The sequence below is a fragment of the Daucus carota genome, chromosome 1 (genome assembly GCF_001625215.2).
Source record: "Daucus carota subsp. sativus chromosome 1, DH1 v3.0, whole genome shotgun sequence".
Taxonomy (NCBI): domain Eukaryota; kingdom Viridiplantae; phylum Streptophyta; class Magnoliopsida; order Apiales; family Apiaceae; genus Daucus; species Daucus carota.
Window position 1 is genome coordinate 35592292 of NC_030381.2, and position 25858 is coordinate 35618149.

Genomic DNA, 25858 nt, shown 5'->3' on the forward strand with positions numbered 1-25858 from the left:
TATATATATATATATATATATATATATATATATATATATATATATATATATATATTTGGATTTTTTTCGGGTTTCGGGTTTGGATCGGGTTTGGATCGGGTTCGGATTTCGGGTCGGGTTTCGATACGGAATACCTAGTATCCAAATGCAAATCCAAACTCGTTCGGGTCTAAAAATCAAATCCAAATCCAAATCCAAATCCAAAATATCGGGTTCGGTAAGATCCATTCGGGTCGAAACGGTCGGGTATCCATTCGGATCGATTTTTTCTGCCATCCCTAGAGTCGAATGTAGGTGTGAGTATATGAACATTACAATAGTGTGACATTGATATGGATGTAACTTTTTTAAACTATAAATTATGTGGGTGTTTGGGGCGGGCTTAAAAGCCCCGCTTCTAGACTTTTAAGTTATAAGCACTTATTCGTACCGTTTATATAAAAAGTCGAGAAGCACTTATAAAAAGCTAGCATTCCTAGCTTTTGTTTCATGACTTCTATTTTTTCCCCAAACATTTTAATCGCTTATAAGTCTTAACTAGATTCTAATTTCTACTTCACTTATTTACTTTAAGTAAGAAGCACTTATTTTAAAATCACCCACACGGCCCCTATATCTTTTAAATGAGAACTGATTAGAGTAAAAATTATATACAAATTGTTTGTGTCAAGCTCGCTCAAGTTCAATTCGACTCGAATTATTCGTGAGCAAACTCGTGTTTCGTTGAAAAAGTTAAACTCCAATCGGTTCAGACAAAACTTGACTCGATTCCGTTTGCTTGCAACTTTATTACATATCATGTGTTTATCAATATTTTTATTTATTTCGTTATGGGCATATCGCTTTAGGGTTAGTTATCTTGTTGGTCACTAAGTGGGCTTAATGTATCAAATTGGTCACTGAACTGAAAACGGTATCAAGATGGTCACTGAAGTCACCATAAATATCAAATCAGTTCCCGAAATATGAGTTCAAGTAATAAAAATATTATTTATAGAGTTTTAGACATTTAAATATTACACAACCAACAAAAAGGTTATGACTTTTAGTATTTATGATAATATATTTAGATTTTATCAAGTTTATTTTTTATTTATCTTTTATTATATAGTTATTTTATTTGTTTTAATTAAAAATAAATAATTAATAAACTTGATAAAATTTAAATATATTATCATAAATACTAAAAGTTATAAACTTTTACTTGGTTATGGTAACATTCAAGAATAATGTGTAAAATTTTTTAAATAATATTTTTATTATTTGAACTTATATTTCGAGGGACTTGTTTGATATGTATGGTGATTTGAGTGATCATTTTAATACCGTTTTTACTTCAGTGACCAACTTGATAATAAAACCCACTTCAGTGACCAACTAGATAATTAACCCTGTCGTTTTATATCAGTAATTTAACTCAAAAGGTATTTATTAGTAGAGATGTGCATGGTGCGGTTTGCACCTAAAACCGCAACCGGAACCATAAGGTGCGGTTTCTAAAATTTGAAATCGAAACCGCACCAAATACCATTGGTGCGGTTCGGTTTATAAAATAATCGGTTTCGATTTTTTATGGTGCGGTTCGGTTTTAAAACCGTGAAGAGTTCGAGAAAAACTTCTAATAGCAAGTTCACAATAAGTTGGCGAAAAGTAATAATATAATTAAATAACGGAAGAGTTTAACATCCATGCAAGCTACAGGCCAGTTTTATAATACACAGTGCTTTCCCCTTAACATGGAAGTAACTCATACATCTATCATATACCAATTGCAGAAGGTATAGCTGTTAAGAAGGTATATGCTGATTGCATTTTCTCGGAACAAAATGTTCCTGCTGATATCCTGTATTATGTTGCAGCACACTTAGCCTAATGAATGAATTCCTTTGATTTCGAAAAAAAAATAATGATAACCACATGCTCTCAGATTAAGATCTATATATTCAAACATGATAAATAACTTACAAACATGCATTGGACTTCACTTATTAGATCAACTGTGTATATACGTAATTATATGTTTTGTAATATATACAATTTATATATTATATTCAAATATATACAATAAATAAATAATTATAAATTTTATTACCGTTCGGTTCGGTTTGTCTTCGGTTTTAAAATTTTCAAAACCAAAACCACAACCAAAGTATCGGTGCGGTTTCTCTTCGGTGCGGTTTTATTTAGTGCGGTTTCATGCGGTTTTTACGGTTTTTGGTTCGGTTTCGGTTTACGGTTCGGTTTCTGCTCATCCATATTTATTAGAACACCAACATACCATATTGTTAAGAATTTTTCTGGCATCAGATAGATCTTCGCTGCTTATTACTCCACCTCATGTTATATGTTATTCAGATGTATTCCATAATTTCAAATGTGGCGGTGGACCCCACAGTGTCCACACCATACATTCATACGTTCCAAGTCATTTTAGTTGCCGTTTGACAACCTAAAGATGAAGCAATCATAGCCGTTGATCACCTATATTACACTAAACACACCCCCTATTTCAAATCTTTCCTTGTGCAAAGAGACGTTATAAAGTTTTACTCCCTCTGTCCCTCTCATTTCTTTACAGTTACTATTTTGGGATGTCCCTCTCATTTTTTTACGTTACTATAAATAGTAAGTTTTTTCATCATTACACCCACTATTTTCCTCCCACTATCTCATATTTAACAATAAAAACTACTATTACACCCACTACTTTCCTCCACTATCTCAAATCTATTATTAAATATTGATGGGTCCCACCAATTTACTCACTTTTCATCTAACTTTACTTATTTTTCATACATTGTCTTGGTCTCCGTGTCCCCCTCCAATGTAAACAATTGAGGGGGACGGAGGGAGTAACCTTTTGTGATTATTTTGTTCACAAATATACTTTTATAAAAAGATTTTGAATTATATTTACACACACGGAATAAACTATTATATTTTACTGTTTTCAATCTGTTTTTTGGGTTACCATTTAATGCTTGAACTAGGCTATCACTCAACCTCTCTGACCCAAACACACCTTTCTGCTTATCTGTATTTTTCTCTTACAAACCCTCTTCAATTCTGCGTTCTGTATGTGTATATGTGTCTATTCTAAGACAGCCCAGAAGCTTGGTTTTGCTTGGAAGCAAGAAAAAAGTGACCTTTTTGCAGATCTTGGTTAGACATTGTTAAAGTAAGTATTTTTATCACTTGGGTTTAGTACTTATAGTTGTTAAAGTAAGTCATTGTGTAGAGTCAAATGTATGTTGTTCTTGATTGATTATGTATGTGAGTGTTATTTTGAGGATGATCTTTGATTTATTTGATGAGAATTTGATACAAATGCAGGAGGGTTAGGTTTTGATGAGTTGTTAGTACTACAATGATGAAATAGAGATGTCGTTGATTCTGACAAATCTGGGAGTTTCAGAATGTTTGTAGTTAATTTGGTAGTGCACGATCATGTAAGGATTTTAAGGCATTTGTGTCTAAATGTGGGATTTGGCCTGTATTGGTTTGGGTCTAGTAAATTTGGACTTCGTGACTGTAATTGAGGGTAAATAAATGAGAAACCGGTAGTTTACTTTTGTCAAGAAATGGAATTACTGATGAGACGATGACCTGTGTATGCATAGAGAACCAAGTTTGTGGAATGTCTGCTAAGATAAGCATGCCATATTATCTCCATCATGTGATCTGCTATATGAGTGTGCTAATCACTTGTTTCGAACTTAGATCAGAGATACACGATGCTAACGGCCACTAGATTTAGTACTTGAGGTGTCAAGTATATTAATGCGACTTAGGTGGTTTGTAATCCTTACAAAATAGAGTGAGAATACTATGCATCATGATTTACACCATTTTAGTTATTTAAGATAAGTTGTGTGCGAAAAGAATTTTAATGGATCCCAGCTCCATCATTTTTTTTCCGATCAGTTTATTTGTATATATATTTCATTTTAGATCCTCTTGTATATGCAATTAAAATGTTGCTTTATAAATCTTGTGATATATTAGAAGCACTGATAAAGGCTGCATTGACAAAGTTGCGGATGGATTTTTGTTACCGGATTGTATCTGTCTTGGCTATCTTATCCTTTATCCAGGGATTTTAAAGTTGCTTGGTATATATTTTGTGAACACATCTATGGGGGTTGAGAGAGAAAGATCCAAGAGTGGAGGTGGCTATGTTGGTGGGTTCCTCCACCTTTTTGATTGGAATACAAAATCTCGAAAAAATTTGTTCTCAAACAAGTCCAATGCACAAGGTAAAGCTAATTACTAATGTTATCGTTTGTAAGGTGCGTGGTTAGCAATTTTCTGTGTCTTTTATTTTCTGGTTTCTAATAGACATTTTGTTTATCTCCGTCATTTCAGTGGAGCAATTGAAGCAGAAAACTATAAATGATCATAATCATCCAACAACACAGTTATATTTGGTACGAAAACTATCACTTGTAAATATTCACTCTTTATATTTCCGTATACCTTCTCTACGAAGTTGATTAGTTCCTATAACTTTACAGTAATATTTTGCTTCCTTTGCTTCTTCAGATGGATCAAGATGATAGTCTAGCCCGATCCAGTTTCAAAGGAAGTAGTGAGTATAGTTGTGCTTCCTCAGTAACAGATGATGATGTTGGTGGGAGCAAGGCACCCAGTGTTGTAGCAAAGCTAATGGGATTAGAGTCCTTGCCAACATCTAACTTTTCAGAGGCCTACTCCACCCCATTTTTAGACTCTCGTTCTTTGAAAGATGCTTACTACTATAGAAAAAGTGAAGAGTTTCATGAAGACCAACAAATCATGCGCTCTGGTAATGTTTTTGACAGGTCACAAAACACTTTAAGGAATAATTTAGATTCAAAGATTCATAAATCTATAAGCAAGCCATTTGAGAAGTTTCAGAGTGAGGTTTTGCCTCCCAGATCAGCTAAATCCATTCCACTAACTCACCATAAGCTTTTGTCTCCTATCAAAAGCGGTGGATTCCTTCCATCGAAGAATGCGGTGCACATAATGGAAGCTGCTGCTAGGATTTTTGATTCTGGAAGCCAGGTTACTACCAAAGCAAAGTTGCCTTCGGTTGGGTCTTCAGTACCCTTAAAAGTTAGGGATTTGAAAGAGAGGGTGGAAGCTGCTAAAAAACCATCAAATCTTGTTGAATCTTCTCAAAAGCCATTGGAATCTATTGCTGCTAAAAATATCAAGGGACAATCCATGACCAAGAGTTGGAATGGATCACTAGATTCAAAGACATTTAGAGCATCTTCAAATTCAGAAGAAGGTTCAGTTGGTTCAAAGAATAAGGGAAAATCCGTGTCTCTTGCTGTCCAAGCAAAGGCCAACGTTCAGAAAAGGGGACTGTCCCCAAATCACAGCCGAACATCAGCTGGCCAGAAAGAGCAGGGTGAAATGACGACGAACCAGATCTTTAGAAGTCAACCAAGTTTGCAGAGGAGTTCACATAAGAAATCTTCTACAAACAATTCCTCCTCTGTACTCAGGCAAAATAATCAAAAACAAAATTGCATAGCTGAAAGAGAAAAGGTAGCTGTGAAATCCTTAAATTCTAACAATTCACAAGTTAAAAAAGTTACATCTGGAGATTCTTCACTTGGAAGACAGAGAAACTCAAGTAAAAATTCTGGGAGTAACAAAAATGGTTCCAGAAAGATTGAGCGCGAGGGAAATGACGATGGTAGAGAAGTTCCGTATTCTAGTACAAGTGTCACTAGGAAAAAAAGATGTATAGATGGAGATTTTAACTTTCAGAAAGACCAGGCTGTTAAAAGTGAAAAAAAGGGAAAGGCAGATCAACATAATGGAGTGAGGGAGAGTAAATTCAGTTGGGCCGAAGATAGCAGAAGCAATGGAATGGATGTTGTTTCTTTTACATTTACGGCTCCGATGGGACGATCGATTCCTGTTCCCGAAACTTCTAGAGAAAAATTAGAGAAAAATAATGCCTTCTCTGCAGAATTTCAAGGTAAAGAGGTATTTTTTAACTCAAGTGGTACCAATCGATTAAGGCCATCATCAGTAGGACATAACATGATAGAAGGTGATGCTTTGAGTAATCTCTTAGAACAAAAGCTTAGAGAATATACTCTTGGGGTGGATTCTTTTTCCCGTAAAGCAGAGGAAGTTGGTAGTACTACTTCAAGTCAGGATCAGACACCACTAAAGGCAGTTGTGAAATCATCAAAATTACATATTGAAGGAAACCAGATGGGGTCGCAGACAGAGTGCTTGGATGGGCGATGGAATCCTGTGTTCTCTTCAAATACTTATACAGAAGGACACATGAGCAAACATAAGCTTCAGGTGCACCTTATATGCTTAAAATTGTTCTATGTTGATATAGTATATTTATTTACATGTCACCATATGAACAGAGTGAAAAATGGGTCTGCATGACAAAAGTTTTTGAAACGAAATATATAAAATCGGCATGATTTGTTATCATACTAGTATTTTCTTTCTCTAGTAAATACTAAGTCTGTGTGTCTATCTCACACAATTTTTTATTTATATTGTTCAGGTTGCCAGACCTAATTTGAGTCTTAACACGCACACACGGAAACTGATTATACTTGCTATCGGGTGATTATAAAGTTACAAACAAGATGAGATTCTTTTCTGTATTAGACAGGGTTAGAAAATTATTTATGTTAATATAGGTATTTATTTACATGTCACATAAATACAGTGAAAAATGAGTCTGCATGACAAAAGTTTGTGAAACGAAATATTTAAAAATCAGCATGATTTGTTATCATACTAGTTTCTCAAGTTAAAAGTAAGTTCGTGTGTCTATCTCAGACAATTTATAAATTATTTTGTGTAGGTTGTCAGATCTAATTTGAGTCTTAACACACACACACACAGACACCTATTTTACTTGCTATCGAGTGATTATAAAGTTACAAACAAGACGAGACTCTTTTCTTTTTACGGAGTTGCTGCCTCTTTCGAAATACACGCACCCTCTCTTAGATGTTACTTTATCAATGTTAGATTATTGAGTTACCGAGAAGCCTAACAATGTTAGCTCGTATCAATTTTATTTACCAGATATCATTTCTTTTTGAGGCATTCTTTGTGTAAGTGTTGAATTCATCTTTCAGAGTTTCAGTAGGTTTTGCTGGTGTAAATACTGGTCAAGTTGCACTAAATTTGTTAACATGATTTTTTGTGCCCTGTTCAGGAGGTGGAAGATATGTTCGACTGTGGTAGCAACAGTAGTGAAGTAAAAAATCTTCTTGGCTGTCGGCATCCTAGTCCAGTTTCTATACTTGAACATTCCATCTTTGCAGAAAGTTCTAACTCTTCAGATACTGGAGATAGTACTAGTACAGAAGGTATGGGGAGTGCAGCTTTGTTAATTGTTGATGCATTACATGTTAATAAATTTTTAAGTCGGGCATGAATTTCATCATCTGATTGTATTCTAGGTCTAGTTATCAGCAAGCAGTGCTCTACATCCGTCCAAGGCCAGGATGTTTCTAATATGAGGGGTTCATATAAGTTCCGTGTAGTGGAATCTGATGCAGAGTTATCCGACTCAGCTTCTTCATCATCCACCAGATTTGTGACTACCAAGCATGTGACGTTAGCTATGACCGATCCTGTTGGTTCAGCAAAATGGGAACTGGAATATGTGAAAAAGATTTTATGCAACAGTGAGATGATGTTCAAGGATGTTTCAACTGGCCAGGCATCTCAGATAGTAGACCCCCGTCTTTTTGATCAGCTAGAAAGTTGTGAAGATGAGCTTAAGCTACAACGAAAAGTGTTATTTGATTGTGTGGGTGAATGCATGGATTTGAGATTTAGACATTATGCCGGGGGAGGTTACAAAGCATGGGAAAAAGGGCTGTCAATGGCTAGAAGAACGAAATGGTTAGCAGGAGAAGTTCACAGAGAGATTTCTAGCTGGGAAGCCATGGGGGATTGCATGGTGGATGAGCTCGTAGACAAGGATATGAGCAGCCAATGTGGAAGCTGGCTTAACTTTGGCGTCGAAACATTTGAACTAGGAGTAGAGATGGAGCGCAAGATACTGAATTCTTTGCTCAACGAACTCATCTCTGATATTCTGGTACGTTGATATCAACAATATTCATTTTAACTTCTGTAAGTTAGTCTCAGATCTTCAACTGCTTGTCTACTTGTCTTCCGAAGCTATTCCTTTCTAATCTTGTATCAACTTGTTTATTAGCTCTGTGATTAGAAGCATTCATTTCGTGGCAGTTTGTAATTTAGATATAACATTGAAATCGTAATTAGCAAATTATATACCAGTAACATATGTTTTGGATTTGCATTCATTATTTTGGATAATTTTTTGGGGATTTCAAATATACAAACATGAATGTGCTGCAGATTGATATTGCTGCACTAAATGTTGTGTCATATACATATTGAGGACAGTGGATCAAAATGTTCAATGAAACGTATAAGAAACTGAGAAGAGACCAGTGAAACCCTGAGCATGGGTCTTTACTCGGCCTGCAATATTCATAAATATGCATATAAGCATAATTTTAAAACATATTTATCGAAACGAGACTTGAATTTTTGGCAAATATATAAGCATACAAGATTTTCTCTTCCGGTTCCAGATGTAAACGCTGGTCTCCTAGGTGGGAGTTGTTGGTGCGGAGTTCTCTGCACACAGCAATTTTTTTGGTATAAAATTTATATGTTGATTGATATGTAAAAAGAAGAGCTTATTGCACTTTGCAACCTTCTATTTTGCTCGAAAAACACTTTGGTACATAGACTTTCAAACGTGTCAGTTCGCCTCATTAACTTATAATTATTCTGCAGTTTGCACCCATTGATCGTTTTCCGTTTGTAGTCAAACTGTCAACGTTAAATTGGAAGATAAAACTGTAATTTCACATTTTAGATTAAAAGGAAAAAAAAAACAATCGTGCATATCAAAATGTTGCTGTGAAACAATCGTGCATTTTAATTTGTAAAATATTATAAATTAAATTATAATAAGTATATAAAAATTTATTTTCTTTGTTTTTGCTTAACTAAAAATGGTTATAAAATATTATAAATTAAATTATAGTAAATATGTAAAATTAGTTTCTTTGTTTAAGCAATCTCGTGATATTGGTAATATTCATCGAACACTTTTACAAAATTTTCACATTATACATTTATTGTCATATCTAAATAATATATTCAATTTATAATTATATACTTATATATAATCAGCGTAAAGGAGATAATTTGGTCGCATGACCGCATGGTTCAAAAGTTTTTCATCCATTGTTGGATCGTATATTGAACAAATAAGCCCAGTTAAATTTGAACAAAATTAACTTCTAATTCTATAAGACAACTGATATCTATTTGTATGTTTATAATTCCTATCTAAATCCAAGATAAATTCTGTCTTTCACATGTTTATGATTTTTTTAATCCAAAATAAATATTTCTACAAGCTTTAATTGTAGAATCATATAAATCGCACCGTCACAAAATTATTTTTATCTGATATATTTTAAAATTAATAAGCCAGATATTTTAATTCAAAAAAAAATTTTCCTACCAGTTTTAATTGTAGAATCATATAAATCGCACCGTCACAAAATTATTTCTATCTAATATATTTTAAAATTAAATCATATTATAATAATTCTAATATAAAATACATTTATAAATATAATTTAATTCGATCCGCATCGTTTGAACTACTTAATTATCTTATATCTCATTTATTCGTCATTCATATTTCCATCGGTAAACTAGGTATTCTATAACACTAGTGAACTTCGTTCGACAATTTTCATATTAATTTCAATAAAAAATTATGAGAATTATATATATATGAAAAAGAGCTGCCAAAAGAGCCGTTAGGCTTTTTGAAAAACTAACGTTAACTAACCAATGTAACGGTCAGAGGCAAACTGCTAACGGTTTCAAAGTTGATGAGGCGAACTGACACGTTTAGAAGTCTATGTACCAAAGTGTTTTTTGAGCAAAGTAGAGGGTTGCAAAGTGCAGTAAGCTCTAAAAAGAATAATTCATACAGCTTTTAACAATATATGTTTCAAAAAAGTTTAAAAAACAAGAAAAAAAAAGAAAATATTTGGTATGATAAGGTTAAATGGTTGGAATTAGGAATAGGTGTTTGGGTGAGGGTGAAATGAAGATAGTTGATTTAAATTATATTTTTTTGATTAATTATAGTTAATTTAAAATATTTTTTAATTAACATTTTCATATATTTTTTGAGTCATTAATTTCATTTTTTGTTAATAATTTACATGTAATGGAATGGTATAAATAATCGTGTAAATAAAAAAATTGAATTCTCAAATCATGTTATATCTATCTTACCTCATCCTCTTTACGAAAATCTCCTTTTTTTTTTTTTTTTTATCTGAGATATGGGTTTTAACAAAAAAACCCAAAGACCGGATTTGTAATAAACGAAACCTATATACCACATATTAAAAAAATTCTGAACCAAACTTAAAGGTTTTTTTCTCTTGAAAGAAATGGAAAGAAATTTAAAAATATGATGAAATTCTTTTATATAATTATCTTTGAAATTTTCTGTTCCTTTTCTCCTTCCTCTTTTCAGGAACTCATAAATTTTTCCTATTAGACAGTCACTTTTAGATTTTAATATAAAACAAATAAAAATAAGGTTTTCTAATATATTAATTTAGCAGAAGAAAAGTTATTACCTGCATTTTTGGCTGTAAAGTTTCTATTGCTCCTGTTGTTTTTGGGGTCTCTCCTGCACCTTGCTGTTATACGAAGACAAAAGAGAAATCTACATAAATGCTCATTCTTCTGCAATTATTTTTTATCTCTTGTGATAAAATATTATATTTATTTAACAAAAGAATCCTCAGATAAAAAGAGAGTATATAATGATAATGACAGTAATGGGTCATGTTGTCAGGTTGGATAATACCTTGCATAGAGCCCAATCTGCAGAATCAAAGAAGGCCCGTTCATGATCCTGTATACATTAACAAAATATCAGATACGACCATACCGGTCCATATTTGGAATCCCAAGCCCAGTTGAAATGTACCACTTGCCTTCGAGATCAGAGGCTTCCTCTTTGGCACTATTCCTCCATATTTATTCACTGAGCTCGACTGCAACATATTAGAAAAATGCATTGAGTTTTAAAATACTAAGACCTAGAGACATGGGTCCCACTCAGCCTTGTCAGATAAGGTCTGATCGAGCCGAGCCGAACATGGCCAGGCTCGGCACGAACTCGATTAAAAAGTTCAAGATTTGAGCTCGAGCTCGAGTTCGACCGAACCTTTAATTTTAAGCTCGGCTCGTGAAAGTTCAATAGGCTCGAGTTCGGCTCGAAAACTCAAATGATTTCACCAAATATTAATAAATACTCAAAACATGATCGATTTGTCTCGAGTTCGATTCGATTAGATATATAAAAATTAAATATTTTATATAATAATAATATAAAAATAATTATAATAATACAGTCTCGATTAGGCTCACGAGTCTCACCAACCGAGTAATATGAGGCTCGAACTCGCTCGAGCTCGAGTTCGGCTTGATTATTTTCGAGTCGAATTCGAATATTTTACGAACTGAGCTCGAGCAGCTCACGAACTGTTTGGCTCATTTACACGCCAGATAAGTAATGCAATGAAATTAAATTCCATTCGCACGGTATTTAGAGCTTAACTAGTTATAAGCAGTAATTACGCTTTGCCGACAATCATCTAAGCTTAACAAACATAGTGCAGGGCATCGCAGGTGTGTCGAGTGGTTAGCGTTGATCTGTCTAAGATTCTATATCGGCCTCAGATTTATTGGACCACTTCATCACTTTAATTTAATGGACTAACACGGTGATTTTGTGAGGAGATGGACCAACTCTATTAGACATGGTGGCCTATTAACTAACCACCTCGTAACAATTTTATGAGTAATTTTCACCAGAACAGCACCACATGTGTACGTACATATATAGTTTATCCTTCGTAGTACGTGGAACAATTGTGTGTTAGGAGAAATATTTTGATTCATGATTAATGATTAATGACTTTGTTTCATGATTAACGAGCCTGTTTAGCGGGAATTGCAATTTTAAATTATTAGCAATTTTAGTGTGCGGAATCAAATTGGTAGGTAATAATGTAATATTCATTTTGCACTTCTTAGGACTGCCCATTTTCATACCCCTCATTTTCATTCATGATTCTCATTCTTATCTGTCATCCAAATGCTCCTATAAACAATTTTGTGATACATATAATAGTCCAAATGATTAATTAATTATACACATTTAGGGAGCGTTTGGATGGTGGATATGAATGATAATATGAGTATAAGAATGAAGAGTATGTGAATAAGTATTTCAGGGTGTAGAAGTAATGATTTATCTATAAAATGAAAATAAATTAACTTTCCATGTCACGAAATAGATAATCAAGCACTAAGAGCAAGTCCAACAATGTCCTAGTTAGAGCCCCAAATATAATATAAAATATGATGTCCTAGTGATTTAGGACATGATTATGTAAGTTCCACTCCAACAATGTGCCTTATTTTCAATATATGTTTAATATTTTATTATTAAAGACTTCCTTTCATCATTAAAACACAATATAAAGTTGAGAGAGAAAGAGGATGGATATAAAATTTTATATTAAAATATTGGATAGGGCAAGGAGAGAGGTGCCCTATTAATAGGGCTTGAAAAGGTTGTCATAGTGATATAAGGCATCACTAGGACACTGTTGGATCAACATTTTTCATCAAGTGCCTTAAATTATAACTTAGGACAAGTTATAGGGCTTCTCTTGGACTTGCTCTAACACATGAGTTTAAGGTATCAATTTTTGATAATCGAGCTCATTAATCATGAAACAGGGCTATATTTAACTCTCGCGGCATACATTATCATTCACATGGTAAACAAAGCAGAGTTTAAAAGTTGAAGTCTTGGTGCCTGTTTGGGAAATGCTTATATTACTGATTTCCGGCTTATAAGTTAAAAAAAAAAAGCAATATAAAACTGTATTTCACAATAGAAAAGTGAAGATTTATCTTATTTATTATTTTCATGTTATATTCCTAGAAGTTTTTTCCCATTAAATATCTTACAGTATAAAGAAAAAAGAAATTCAATGGGGATCACTGCAGGACAAATCTGTAGTTTTGTAATTTTGCCAAGAGGATAGATAAGGATAGTGTCTTGTGCGTCCAAAATAAGTGTCTAGATGTGATTTAATTTAAGGTTTAAATATGAGTCACGAGTAAAATAAAAAAAAAAGTAACTTTATTCTGATAAACATATCAATCTAGGCTGATCGTTAACAAGTGGTCAGTAACAATATAGTACCTCGTGGTCCTGAGCAGCAATGCTGTTGTTGTCTCCGTTCCTGTTGCAAGCAGTGGCCATCTCCTTCTTCCTGTAATCCATACACACTCTGTTTATTATGCTTGCTGTTTGTCAGTGTGTGTGTGTGTGTTTATTCAATACTTGTGAGAGTTTTATGTTTACAAAGGTAACGCCTACAGTTTGAAACCGATACAACATGCAGGGTTACTGGCTAGATGAATTAATGCTAGAAGGGGGCAGAAATATAACTTACAGCATTCATACAATGAGAGAGAGAGAGAGAGAGAGAGAGAGGGAGAGGGAGGGAGAGGGAGGGAGGAAGGGAGGGAGAGAGAGAGAGAGAGAATCTGGCTTTACCTCTGAAATGGAGGAAGTGAGGCCAGCAAGCAAAGAGATTATACTCTTAAGTGAAAATATATAGAGAAAAGCAAATGAGAACGGATAGAAAGATGAGATGAATGGATGATCCAGTAAAAGGAATTATTTATATAAGAATTATGCACATGGAATACAATACCAATATAACGACGATACGTTGCGTGTCTACTGTCTACATATGTATGGTATTATGGGTACGATAGGGCACCTATATACAATTACAATACACCAACGTTTTAAATGTCTATAAATCCCCACCAATATTATCAATGAGATGCTGGTAAGATATCACTGTATCTATGAGCAGGCCGGACTCCTCCTAATAATTGATACTAGTTTATAACCCGTGCCAAGCACGGGATTATATGAATTTTTTAAGTTTATTACCTATTGGGAATATAATATTTTTGATATGGTTATTTAAATTATTATTATTGAGATACAAAACTTATTATGCATTAATATATTAATATTTAATTATGTTTAAGTTTTATTTTTCAAAATAAATATTCTCAAGATACATGTTATTATATGAATTTATTTAAAAATGGTACGTTTTATTTTAATAAAATCATTATGTTGTATTTGATTGTAGATAGATGAAAAAAAATTCAACACCAATGGCTGAAAGTGTATTCAATCTTTAATAACACTTAATTTTTTTAGTTCATAATTATTTTAGACGTCTAGTAAATATTATTAAGTGTAACGCTAATTGAAATTCTTGTAAATTTAATATTGATGGAGATTTGTCAAATTAATATAAAACTATAACCGAGATTATATATTAAATGAATTTAAAATTAATTCATTTATAAATTTTTTTGATAAAGTTTTGTAAACCTCTTTTTATGACTATAATCAGAGAATTCGCAGTAATTTTATTCTCATTGGAATTCGCGTTTGTCATGGTAGTGCTACCACCCCCTTCCGTTATTTTAGTAACATTATAATATTGTGAAGAGTAGGACAACGGTAAATTACATGATAATAACCAAATTATTTTTTTTGAGTTTCCATTTGTCAAGTCAGTGTTATCACCGCCTTATAAGTCTTTATCGTAATTTTCTGAAAAACACTAAATGATAATAATAATTATTATTAAAAAATATATGATCAAGTTTTTTGGTACTTTGGTATCAATATTAAATCTTGTTTATTTTAATTCTGAAATATGATAGAAGTTTTATAAATTTATTTCGTAAATTAAATTGTATGAGTTTTAAAAATTAAAACGAATAATTTCGTTGACATTATTATTCTATTGATAAGATATTATATTAATATCAATATGAACTTAATTATTTGAACTCTGAAGCATGATAAAAGATTTATAAACTTGTTCCGTATATTAAATTATTTGAGTTTTAAAAAATTAAAACAAATAATTTTGTTGGTAATATATTTTTATTAGTGAGATAATTGTTATAATACAAAATCCTGTCAAATATAGAAGTTTTTTGATAATAGTAATAATTGTTAAATAAAAAATAATATGATGATAGCCAAATTTTGATATGAATTTTATAGAACTGTTTCATAAGTTAAATTGTTAGCGATTTAAGTGTGTGGATAGGATAAATGTTATATTACAAAATCCTAAACACCATGGAAGTCTTTTTATAGTAGGATAATAATCTTAACCAATATTGAAATTTTTAATAATAAAATGTGAATTAATATAGAATTCTTTTCATAATTGTATAACAATAATTATAAAATCCTAAAAAATGTATAATAATAAGTATAAAATCCTAACAATATGAAAATCTTTTCATAATTCTATAAAGGTTATTGTTATTAAATAAAAAATTTATATAACATTGTCCTAATCAATATTGAAGTTTTTAATAATAAAATTTTAATCAATAGAGAAGTCTTTCACTGTCCTAACGAATATTGAGGTCTTTAATAATAAAATTTTATTCAATATAGAAGTCTTTTGATAATAATATAATAATGATTATAAAATCCTAATCAACATAAAAGTGACCGAATTTTGGTACTTTGGTACCGATGTTCCACCGAAACGTGGTTTCGCTTATTAATAAGGGGTATTGATATTATGAAGAGTATTGACTCGTTCGGATTTGGTACCAGACTACAGACTCAAAGTTGCCAGAGACGTAAACAAACAAGGTGTCAATCCTCGATATTTTTTACTTGTAATACCACGTCTCACATCGAGCAGTTGAAGATTTTAATTTATATAAGCACGAGTAGTTTTACCAATTACACCAACAAATGATGATTTTTTTTTTTAGGATAGTGGGGATCACCAATTTATTGCACATGGACGAGTTTATTTTATCTTATTCCAGGATTTGAAATTCTGAATTTGACCCGTTTTACCAATTACACCAACAAATGATGATTTTTTTTTTTTTTTAGGATAATGGGGATCACCAATTTATTGCACATGGACGAGTTTATTTTATCTTATTCCAGGATTTGAAATTCTGAATTTGATCCGGATTATCACGTTACCAATACAGGAATTTGACTTGCAAAGAACATAGCGGAATATCCAACAAAAAAAAACAAATAATAAAACACAGACGGTAACATTTTAACATAACTAGCCTTTCGTTTGTATAGATTTCAACTTTAAGACATAAAAATTTGATTCCGTTGCATTTGCCGGAATGTTATGTGAATGCGTAATAAAACTAACACAAGTGCCAATTGTAGCACTAGACTCAAACAATTTTCTTTCAATACTTAAAATGCAAGTTGGAGAGAAACTGAATGCTTAAGATCACCAACATGAAGAGTATGGTCTCCCATTGGAATTCTTCGAACTCCGAATTCGTCAGCAACGCTGAGATGTTTGCACACATCAATATGCACTTTTACCCTCTCTCGAGCTCCGGCAACCACATGAACTTTCTCAAATCCAACTAGTTGTTTGTCATTAGTCCATTTTCCGGCTGGAGGAGATGCAAATGCAAGAACCGTGTGTGTTCCGTCCATTGTCCCAGTGTTGTGGACATCAATGTGGATGCCTAAGGCCAGGGCATTGCAGTTTGTATGTGTGACTTTTAGTCCAGTGGTTAACATGGTTGAGTTTTTCATCATTTTGTTAGCTGCAAATGGTACAGAAATTGAAGTTGGGGGGCTATTGGCTAATTTGTGCACAAATGTAGTGTAACTTAAGCCATGTCCAAATGGATAGATCACAGGGCCTTTGTAAAATCTGTATGTTCGGCCTGGATATCCTTTCGCGGGGTTGGCTCTCATGTCCATGTTTGTCATTGGCACCTGAGCAAGGTAGCTTTCTGGATACCATGTCATTGGTAGTTTTCCACCTGCGAGAAGTTGTACTAATTAGAAAATGAATTATCTATCTAGCGTAAGGACGTATCAGAACAACAGGTCTTCGGGACAAAATGAGGATTAGTTATCAGTTGGATTTGTTTTACCTGGATTGGTCATGCCAAACAGAACATCAGCAATTGCAGTCCCGCCTTCTTGACCCGGATAACCAGCCCATATAATAGCAGAAATTCGAGGATCAGCCTTAGCAAAATCAATATCAACTGGTCCACCAGACATTATGACTAAGATAGTAGGGCCTTTAGAAGCCAAGGCAACTCTAGAAATGAGCTCTTGTTGGTGTCCAGGCAATAATAAACTAACTCTGTCCCTAGCCTCTGCTTCAACTGATTGATCAAGTCCCATTACTAGAACTGTTGCATCCGCTCGTCTAGCAGCTTCCTCAGCAGCCCCAAACTGCTGATTCGAGTTGCAAGCAACATCGGTACATCCTGCCTCATGAATTGTGTGAACATATCGCGCTATACCTTGCACTGGAGTGGTATAATCACACGCAACTCCTGAAGGAAAATAATTATGAGTGGGAACTCGATTTCAATCAATCAATATAGTTAATTAAATTCGTGTATACCAGCATAGTTGCCTATCATAGTCACAGTGACATCTGAATTTGGTCCAATGACTGCAACAGTAGGGTGTAATCTTGTCGAAAGCGGTGGTGAAGTTTTTTGATTTTTAAGCAAAACAATGCCTTGGCGTGCAGCTTCAAGAGCAAGTTGTTGATGGTCTGGGGTGCATACGTCCCGGGGCCCCAAGTTAGCATAAGGTTGCCTAGGACCATCAAACATCCCTAAACGCATTTGTACTGTGAGGGTGTTGAGCAGAGCAGTATTAACATCTGCCTCACTAAGCTTTCCTTGCTTGATGGCCCCTTCCGTGAAGACTGCTAAGTAAGGTCCACAATCCAAATCCAAACCTGCACAACAGACATTCATCAATAACGCAACCAAAACCCGCCTAAAGTAGTGTTGGAAACAAGATGAGGGAAGTATCTGAAAATCCAAATTGATAAAAAATCGAACCTGCTTTAATAGTGGCAGCAGCTGCATCTTCTGGCGTGGCTGTGTAATGTTGTTTCTCAAAAAGAACTCCAACTGAGTCGCAATCAGAGACAATATATCTACAATTTGGCACATATGTGGATCAAAATCCAATCCTTCAATGATCATGATTATAAAAAATGACTCATCTCATTGACAAATATGTGATTCTCACCCGTTAAGGCGCCATGCACCACGAATAGTGTTTTTTAAGAGATTCGGATCAGCACAAGTAGGGATGCCATTGACTTGATTATACGAACACATTACACTCGCAACCTGGCCTTCTTGGACACAAGCCTTGAACGGTACATTGTATGTGTCCTCTAAATCCTGCTTACTAACCTGCCAAATTCATCACCAGGGTACAGATTATTATAAAGAATCATTAAAAAAGAATGATAGTAGAATCCACATCATTCTGTGCATATTTCTGTAACTGTTTCTGTGGACGTAGCATTACTTTTGCTAATAATATGCCCAACAAGAAAAACGTGTTACCTGAGCATTGAAATGGAAGCGATCGACATGATTCCAGTTGTCAAGATCATAGGCAGTGTAATGTTTACAACAGGCGGCAACCTTCAATCGGTTCCCTTGTGGACTCTGGAGTCCCTTGACATATCTAGCGCCATAGCGAGCTGCCACAACAGGGTCTTCACCAGGTGTTTCTTGGCCTCTGCCCCATCTAGGATCTCTGAATATGTTCACATTCGGACTCCAAAATGTCAGTCCAGCCTTTCCTCCATTATACATTGCTCTTCCTTCATCCGACACCACCTGTTGTTGTCCAAGGCATATATTATTCAAGTGTCTGGTGAATATACATTACACTTATTTTTCAAGATATATTCTTATGAAGTTCGGTTATTTGTTTGAGCCGGAATATTCTTCAAGCAAAAAATTGGTTATAAAATCTTTTACGAAATGACATGTGTTAAGTTTTGATCGGAATGAATCAACTAAAATATATCATCTCAATTTGTCATATTATTTTGAGAAAATATATATAATTTTATGCATGTAACACTAGTCGTTATAGCCCATAATCAGAAAAGGCTAGTCAACTGCTTTCAGAAGGATCCGCATCAAAGTATTGAAATTCTAATCAAGTTAACCACACGCAACGGACCAGATATATATAAAGCACTTATCAAAAATAAAAAATTATCTACATAAAGCAGTGATTGATTTTTTCTACTTATAACTACTATGATTAGTTTCATAAGTTTGGGACCGTTACGGTTTCCAACCTTGATTTGGACAACCGTCTCAAACTAACATAAGGACCATAAAATATTACTCATCACATGCAAATTAGCTAGTTCTCTGTCAAATGTTTATTTACTAGCATATTTTGCCATCACGACACACTATATGTTAGTCTTCTGAGCCTAATTTCAGTAGCAGATAAGTCCAAAATCTGAAATGATCTTGTGACTTTGACAAGAGTTATACAACAAGACTTGTGAACGTGAAGACGTCTCGGTAGCTTTAAGTGACTTATAAGTTGAAAAATGTTAAAGTACCTGTCCGATCCGTTCCCACAACGAGTCGTTGAAGGAAGCCGCGGTGGTGATGACTTGCGGAAAGCTGGTGGCACCGGGGAAATCACCGCCAAATTTTGTACCAGGACCAACATCAGACACCCCATGCAACGCCTCGGACCACCACTCGTAGCCTAAGATCCCCAACCGAGGCACCGGAGCTGCATTGTTCACTAGCAGACCGATTTTTTCCTGTAACGTCAAGCGCCCAATCAAGTCCCTGACCCTGTCACGTATGTGAAGTGACACGGTACAAAATGGGAGGCTCTTGGTCATGGCATTGCTTGGGTCACAAGCAAACGGTCTTCGAGATTCTCCGGTCTGGACACATATAACAAACACAATTGCAATGACAAGGAAGGATAATACCGAGGTTTGAGCCATATTAGAGGTGTTCGTAAATACGAAGGATGTGAAACGAGTGAGGAAATATTCGGGAATTTATAGAGGGAGGTTGCGTTAGTGAAATGGCTGTGTATTCATGACATGGACGTATGGCTAATGGGTGTAATGAATTTGGAGGATTGGATTTCCACGTAGTTGTTATAATGCTGTGAAATCTTGCTCTCTTTTGTGTCATCCATGAACTGATATACACAGAAACAGAAGCTAAGAAAATGAGAGGGGCGACAAGTTGTTTTCTGAGTTGCTTATTACAACACGCATTTCGAGATTAATGAAAATTGAATAATTGAGTACTTGCTTTTCTTTATTTTTTTCAAAAAGAGCGAGTACTCTACTTGTAAAGGTACGTAACTCTCACCTCTATTCGCAGAAAAATGGTATTTTTTGATGCTTGGACATAAACAAGAAGTTTAGTTGAATCCTCCTGTTGAAAATTTTGTTTTTGACTGATGATAGTAGAGTCAAGCAAACTCCATACAGATTGTTATGAAATTTACGGTTTTGGCTTCTCTTATGGCTGTATTCTAAAAATCGGTGATTAATCCCGATTAATCTTTGTTTGGTGGCTCGTTGAACTGATTAAATAGCCGATTAATCACCGATCAATCCGATTAATCCCCGAACAATTCCATTAATCTCCGATTAATCTTTGTTCCGTGACTTTAGCGATTAAGTCTGATTCCCGCTTTTTACAACAGTGACTCGTGGGATGTGCCATTTTGATTTATTTTTCATGTGTATATATCGTAATTATTTTTATTAAAAAATTTATTCATTAATTTTTATATACATCATTATCATTAATAAAATCATCGCTCTTAATTAGATTTGAATCAATAGAAATTTATTACTTAACTAAAAACTAGTAGTTGTTAATATGTGATCTTATATACATCAAAAAATCCGTTTTATTACATGCAAGTATATCTGTTCGTAAAGAACATGTTGGTTCTAAATTAGTTTCTTTCAAAAATCGGAAGTTTCAACAATTTATTGCTTGTAAAAAAAAATTAAATATCCCGCACAAAATATTTTTTGTATCGGAAAAGTATATTATAATTTTGAAGGGTAAAGTAAGAACTTTAAAAATCTATAATTGACCGTATGCCCAAAAGAGAGGAATTTAAAGTAAATTGGTATCCATGTGCGACCAAAACAGTGAACTCAGAGAACGACAGAAGTCATCACGGATGGGTTTTCTTTTCTTAGCTAATTAGACCCATGGCTTATTTTAGTCTATTTTTATTTATCATTTTTGGATAGGAAATTTTAGTTTGCTGGAGTCTCCGCGTCAAGTAGAGTATGTGAGGGTAAACCTAAAATGAAATTTAAAAGTAAGCATTTAAAAATGATATTTATTCAGGTGATTTTAATTATTTATAATTTATAAACTATTAAAAAATCTACAATATCAAAAAATTGACAGCTTATACATGTGAATGTCATACTCAATACTTTTGATGTAAAATTTAATATAATTACGGTGGTGAAAAATATTATCATATATTATCTGCATTAATAGGGAACTTATTTAATTTGACATTTACCTTCGATTTTTCCATAATATTAATGTACGTATTCAATGATGTGTTTAATAGGAAAAATAAATAATTTTCACGTGGAACATTAATTTGGCATAATCAGGTATAGTAGTGACTATTGCGTCGAGGTTAAGGAACAAAAGCGTAATTACGTTTCACGGTTCACTTAAGTTAATCCAGACAATAGTCTCTTACGAAACCAAAGGGGACTAAAAATGTCTCGTAATAATTGTCAAACTTATTAATGACCGTGTGATATATGCTTCTTTTGCTTGCAACAAAAGTTCATAATTTCAAATTTCGCAGCAGAAAAAAGGTTCAAAAGTTTTAAGAAAATGACTACTTTGATGATAAAAATTTATTGTTAATAATTATTGCTCTAAAATCTAAATCATAAAAGCGGGAACTATAATCGATAAATATACAAATAGATCCAACAAGGCTCCACCTCACCAAAAGATAGTTGTCAGTGTGTGTTCATGGACGCACACTAGAAAGACCCATATACAAAATAAAACTCTAAACTGGCTGACATTTGCAGAGGTGACGACAAATTCAGAAAAACGAAGAGAAAAGTTGTTTTGCAGATTTATAGTGGCCTATTGGATATTGTGGGTCCAATCCATATGGGCTTTCATGGCCACTCTGAATATGCAAAAAATAGAGCCGTGTGGGTTTTACGTTTTAATCCCACTATTCTTCTTAAATGTGGCTTCCAGTTGCTTTGGAGTTTGATGCAACTTGAGCATGCCCTCCATTCGATATCGCTCAGCAACGTTGAAACCTGAAACCTTCCTTTCAGTTCCGGTATTTTCAGGCCCAAGCTAGAGAAGATTACGGGCAAGTCACACTTAATTTAAAAAGTATAAACGTTTATACTTACAATTGAGCAATCATGTATAAGCTGAATAAATTTTATTTATATGGCTGAATAAATTTTTTGATACTTACAATTTATTGAATATAAAGATTATTAATATAATAAAAAATATTATATATCATTATTTAAGTATTCTTTTATATTTTTGTAAAATCAAATTTCAAAATAAAAATAAGTCATTAAAAAAACTAGATTGCTCAATATATAGAGCGGTTTTCACTGACATACTTCGATTGCACAACAAGACACGTCTACATTATTAAATTTATAATACTGGGAAGTTGAAGATTATAGTTCAAAAAATTTAAGGTTAATAGTCTGGCGCAGAGACATTAATATCAACAACAAACTGTTCAGTTAGGGATGAAACCTAGTGGGCAAATGAATTCAACTGTTAGATTGAAGTGACTTTAATGCATTACTAACGGTTTAGACTTCGGCGTATGGGCAAGCAACGGGCCTGGGCAGATTAGTCTATCTTACAAGTTCGCTCTTGGAAAGTTTGGATGATTAGTGGGAATGAATAAATTTCATAACAGTAGATAGTGCTCTTCTAACCCTCAACATACTTCCATTACCTCTTGCGTATTACTACTATAATTAATAATTAATATAATTATTATGACTTTCAATAATACTGGTAATAACTGGTTTTTCTGAGTACTTAATAACCCCAAGATGCCAGTACAATTTAAAGCAGGCTTAAAAATTATCTCCAGACTATCAAATTCGGAGTGAAGTTTAAAGACTTCGAAAATGTGCCATCATCAGCTGCCTTATCACACATTACCCATTGAATATTGATTTCAGATTTATTGCTTTTTTGTCTGATACAAACTTATTCCGTTAGGCCCTTGTTCTTGGTAAATTTAAACATGCCGTTATATTTTATATAGGAAACCTGGGTCTTGGCAGTTGGCCCCTTGCGTATTGGCTATAGCTTGTGCTTAATGTAGTATGGTGTTCTAACCAGGTCTATTAATTTTTCTAAAGGTCTGAATTGCTTACATCTTGTCTGAAATCCTTATTCCTCCACTTAATTTTCACATTATCGGATAAATTAATATTTTACTGAAAATTACCTTATAAGCTTAATTTTCCTGATTGTGACTACAGACAAGGCACATCATGCTGAACAGTGATGTTGCCTCTAGTTGAGCTGTAGTCTGTAGACACTTTCTTTAATACATAAGGTTCAAACTAAATACTTTTGGCTTTGGAATGAATTATGTAAATATGTTAGGATTTTTATTGAAGAATTACCAGTGTCACGATGAAGAGATCAGGTTTTTTCACAGATGCAGTTCCTTAATCTTATGTTACAGCAGAATAATTACCCGACCTTTGTTAATCCTAATCTATCGTGTCCTGATACTTTTTCATATCGGTCCTTAATATTTAAGATAAAGGGCATATACTATCAGGTTAGTTTGGAATTTGAATGTATTGTCGGGTATGGATGGTGTAGGTATCTAGTGTGGAGAGGTAAATAATGGTATATAAGTTAAAGAAAGGGCTTCACTATGATATCTTTGCCTTTTGAATTGATTTCTAAGATGGAGATAGGCAGATAGCTGCTTTTAATTTCTAATTGAATATAAGATCATGTATATTGGTTGTGTTATTTGCTAAATTGCCGTTGCCAGACCAAGTGGCCCTATGCTCTCTTCTCTTCCCTTGAATAGTTGAATACTTTTGATACTATTAGTCTTTGACAAGGAAGTTGCCCATAGATTTTTGTGACGAAGAGGGTGCGCATATGTTTTCTTAATATTCTGTATCCATTCGCTTGTTTCCAGCCCATATTATGATCATAGTTGTAAAAGGAAGCAAACATTATAGAGTTAACTGAATCTAACTGGTTTTGTTATGTATGTCTCTTGGTCACACTCCTTTTTGAAGATAGGATCGAGAATAGAAGAAAGAGATTGATACCTAATCCTAATAGAGAGAAATTAAAAGATGTTCCTGATAACAATCTTATGTCACAGTGTATATTCCTACATGTATTAGTATATTACACTGGAAGGAGGGCAAACTTCAGTGACAATGGCTTAGTCATACTATGTTTAGCAGACACCATTCCGAGCTAGTAATTTCAGCAGATCCTAAAAAATTGTTTGTATCAGTGATGATGATATCTATCACGGCCTTACATGCATTAGAAATATGTTGTATGTCAGATGACTAACCATCACGCGCCTGCTCAGACTGGAATTGTAGCAATGGACTGTCTTAAAGGACTGAAGTTTTCTAAATGATCGACTGATGGCCCTAAAGTTGAAGTGCTTAGGCAATTAACTTTGCCTGATATTGTTAAGACCACTACTGTGACCTCATCCAAAGGATCACCTCTCAAGCAATTGGCAGCCTCTGTTTGCTATATTAAGCAAGGAACAAATCAGATCGTTAACGCTATGGCATGAACTTAAATTATTAGGCGAACCTAGTTAGGGTACTAAGTTGAATTATGAGTTAAAACAGAAATCCGAAATCAGATTTTTCCAGAAGTGAAACTGTTAGTAGCATGTCTAGTTCTTTAGCGTGACACTGATGAGTGATGCCCCTACCTTTCCTCTTTGCACAAACGAGATACCAGTCGAAGGTCCTAATATGCATTTATCTTTCCTGTAGTCCCTGCAGTACAGAATGTTGCTCTGTCTTTTATCATTTGAAGCGCCGCATGTTTGCATATGAAAATGTCAATATGCTTTAGTCAAAACAGAAGAAAAATATTACTCCCTAGGTCATAGGAGAGTCAATATGCACCACAATGCTCAAAATGCATGCCAAAATTAACGTAAGGAACCTGTTGAGACATGCCAAAATTAACGTAAGGAACCTGTTGAGACAAGGGAAGTAAGTTATATACTCAGCCAGACAGGCTAGACTAGAGCCATTAACATAAGAAACCTATTGGGACATGATTTTTAACAGATTGCAGGTGATTTTGATTTTATGCATGATCGGATTTTAAAAATATAAAATGCAATCAACAATCTCATAAAATCAATCATTTTATCATTTGAATATTAATTTTTAATAAATTTCAAATAATTACAATTATATAATTGCATAATTTAAAATATTGACAGAATACATCATATTTTGTAGGATAATTTAAAATCATTTGGATACTCCGAAATTCTCATACATTTTTTAAAATCCGAATTTAATATAACTGGATTTCGAGTATTAAAAAATATTTTTAATTGATGCCGACGAAATTGGTTTCATATATTCAGTTTGATCACTGAAAAAATCTTTGATTTGGTTTAATAGGTAATAAATAATGTGCAGTAATGTCAAATTTGAATATTTAAGATTATTTGCGTTCAGCATGTAAATTCCGCTCGGGAAGGCTAGCTTTATTG

At 33.7% G+C, this 25858-nt stretch overlaps 3 protein-coding genes across 7 annotated transcripts; 1 reads left to right on the forward strand and 2 right to left on the reverse strand.

Annotated features, from left to right (window-relative positions):
* The first annotated feature begins 2937 nt into the window (after window positions 1-2937).
* Window positions 2938-8321, forward strand: LOC108205204 (uncharacterized). Of its 2 annotated transcripts, none has more exons than XM_017375048.2 (6): window positions 2938-3178; window positions 4006-4256; window positions 4366-4427; window positions 4543-6315; window positions 7199-7352; window positions 7446-8321. In XM_017375048.2, the coding sequence occupies exons 2-6, from the start codon at window positions 4136-4138 to the stop codon at window positions 8099-8101; spliced, it is 2766 nt and encodes a 921-aa protein (XP_017230537.1). In that variant the 5' UTR covers window positions 2938-3178; window positions 4006-4135; the 3' UTR covers window positions 8102-8321. The 2 variants fall into 2 exon arrangements, with proteins under 2 accessions (XP_017230537.1, XP_063937800.1); XM_064081730.1 differs by having other exon boundaries at window positions 4041-4256.
* A 33-nt stretch (window positions 8322-8354) lies between these two features.
* On the reverse strand, window positions 8355-13886 carry LOC108205205 (uncharacterized). Of its 4 annotated transcripts, none has more exons than XM_017375051.2 (7): window positions 13715-13869; window positions 13358-13427; window positions 11070-11129; window positions 10940-10987; window positions 10707-10769; window positions 8593-8661; window positions 8355-8502 (listed from the first exon to the last, which is right to left on the reverse strand). In XM_017375051.2, the coding sequence occupies exons 2-7, from the start codon at window positions 13415-13417 to the stop codon at window positions 8494-8496; spliced, it is 309 nt and encodes a 102-aa protein (XP_017230540.1). In that variant the 5' UTR covers window positions 13418-13427; window positions 13715-13869; the 3' UTR covers window positions 8355-8493. The 4 variants fall into 4 exon arrangements, with proteins under 4 accessions (XP_017230540.1, XP_063937813.1, XP_017230539.1 ...); XM_064081743.1 differs by lacking the exon at window positions 13715-13869 and adding an exon at window positions 13611-13642; XM_017375050.2 differs by lacking the exons at window positions 8355-8502; window positions 8593-8661 and adding an exon at window positions 8669-8859 and having other exon boundaries at window positions 13715-13886.
* Window positions 13887-16297: 2411 nt separating this feature from the next.
* On the reverse strand, window positions 16298-20245 carry LOC108209254 (beta-D-xylosidase 1). Its single transcript, XM_017380065.2, has 7 exons — window positions 19641-20245; window positions 18613-18891; window positions 18287-18456; window positions 18094-18191; window positions 17643-17987; window positions 17158-17571; window positions 16298-17043 (listed from the first exon to the last, which is right to left on the reverse strand). Exons 1-7 carry the CDS (start codon window positions 20040-20042, stop codon window positions 16457-16459), a joined length of 2295 nt encoding a protein of 764 aa, XP_017235554.1. The 5' UTR covers window positions 20043-20245; the 3' UTR covers window positions 16298-16456.
* Window positions 20246-25858: the final 5613 nt, after the last annotated feature.